General features: G+C 28.2%; 1 protein-coding gene across 1 annotated transcript; it reads left to right on the plus strand.

The window, feature by feature from the left end:
• The first annotated feature begins 697 nt into the window (after positions 1-697).
• On the plus strand, positions 698-1,239 carry LOC135961637 (barrier-to-autointegration factor-like). Its single transcript, XM_065513166.1, has 2 exons — positions 698-896; positions 970-1,239. The coding sequence occupies exons 1-2, from the start codon at positions 771-773 to the stop codon at positions 1,114-1,116; spliced, it is 273 nt and encodes a 90-aa protein (XP_065369238.1). The 5' UTR covers positions 698-770; the 3' UTR covers positions 1,117-1,239.
• Positions 1,240-1,712: the final 473 nt, after the last annotated feature.

Raw genomic sequence — 1,712 nt, forward strand, 5'->3', positions numbered from 1 at the left:
TATTTTTGCGGTTAGGGCTCGATATGTACTTTATTTGTTCTACAATTCTTTTTATTTTATTTATATAGCATGCATAATAATTTAAAAAATAAAATTTATAATCACCCTTAAAAAAATTAAAACTGTAAGATAACTTAGATTGTAATTTTCCATTTAATTTTGAAATGAATACCCTTCTTTATATACAGTTAAATTTCAGATTTTATTCCATAAGAAATACCTTGAGAAAAATATTCAATTTCCCAGGTGGAATTATGCTCTTTTTCCATTTTTACAAATTCTTTTTCTAAAACAAACATTCACGTCTATTGATAACACAACAATAATAACAAGAATTGACAGTATAAAATGTTTGTTGAAATTTTACGACTTATCAGACTTATAGTTCAATGTTTTGTTTCGATTTTAAAATAATCTCTTACATAAATTAAATAAACTGAAACGAAAAAATAAAAATCCCCAAAAAGATTCTAAAAATCACCAAAACATACAATATTTCCCCAACTGTTCCCCTATATCCCCAAACCCAATTATTTATCCCCATTTACAAAATAAAATCCCCAATTTGGGGAAAAATCCCCTAATCTGACAGCACTGCTTCGAGTGGAAATTTAACATGTGTTTTGTTATTGTAACAAAAACAAAATACATGTAAAACGTCCACTCAAAGCACTCATTCGCTATCGAAAAACAGCACATAAGCTAAAGTATAGTTGATCGTTTTATATTTAATTCATAAAAGTTTGTATCATAGAGAAAGCGAAACAATCATGGCGACCACTTCAAAAAAGCATAGAGATTTCGTATCCGATCCTATGGGTGAAAAACCTGTCACAGATCTGGCGGGAATAGGAACGATTTTGGGTGCTCGTTTAAATGAATCTGGCTTCAATAAAGTAAGTTTTATCATACATAGATGATAGTAGAATATTTAATTAACACAATGTGTAATTCGGTAAATTATTATAGGCAAATACTGTGCTCGGTCAACATTTAGTGTTACAGAGAAACGAATATCTTTTTACGGAATGGATTAAAAATACCTGTTATGCCAATTCTAAACAAGCTAAGGATTGCTTCAACTGCCTCAATGAATGGTGTGATCAGTTCTTGTAATTAACATCTGTTTAAATGTTACAATTTACAAACTAACGTGTATTGAAAATATTGTAATTTATACATAAATATGTAGGATTTTATCAATAAAGCAAACAATACACCAATTTTTTAATTACATAAGTACATAAGTATTTTATTTTATTATTTTCAAAACTAATGCAAGGGGTTTGCCATATCACAACACAGCAAATATCAGTAAACCAATTACCAAAAACGGATCTACAGGTATTTTCTATAAACTTTAATCGGCTGGGGCTAAGACTTGCCGCAAGCCCCCTGAAGTTTTGAGGTGCATTTACAAGGGGCATTAAAAAGTTACTTTTGCAATTTAACTTAAAAGAATAGAAATAGAATGTGTACAAAAATTCATTAAAAAATATTAAAGTTATTAAAAATTCAAATTCATATTTTGAGAAATATTAAAATAAAAAATCATATATCCATATTTACTTGTAAATGACTTTCTGTGTTCGTAGGATACTGTTAACCTATACGACAGTTTCAAAACTCCATTTGCAAATTTTTAAAAATTATGTTAAACAAATTTCAGAATAATTTGATCTTCACATTCAGATTTAATGAGAACTAGCTGA

Source organism: Calliphora vicina, chromosome 5 (genome assembly GCF_958450345.1).
Source record: "Calliphora vicina chromosome 5, idCalVici1.1, whole genome shotgun sequence".
Classification (NCBI taxonomy): domain Eukaryota; kingdom Metazoa; phylum Arthropoda; class Insecta; order Diptera; family Calliphoridae; genus Calliphora; species Calliphora vicina.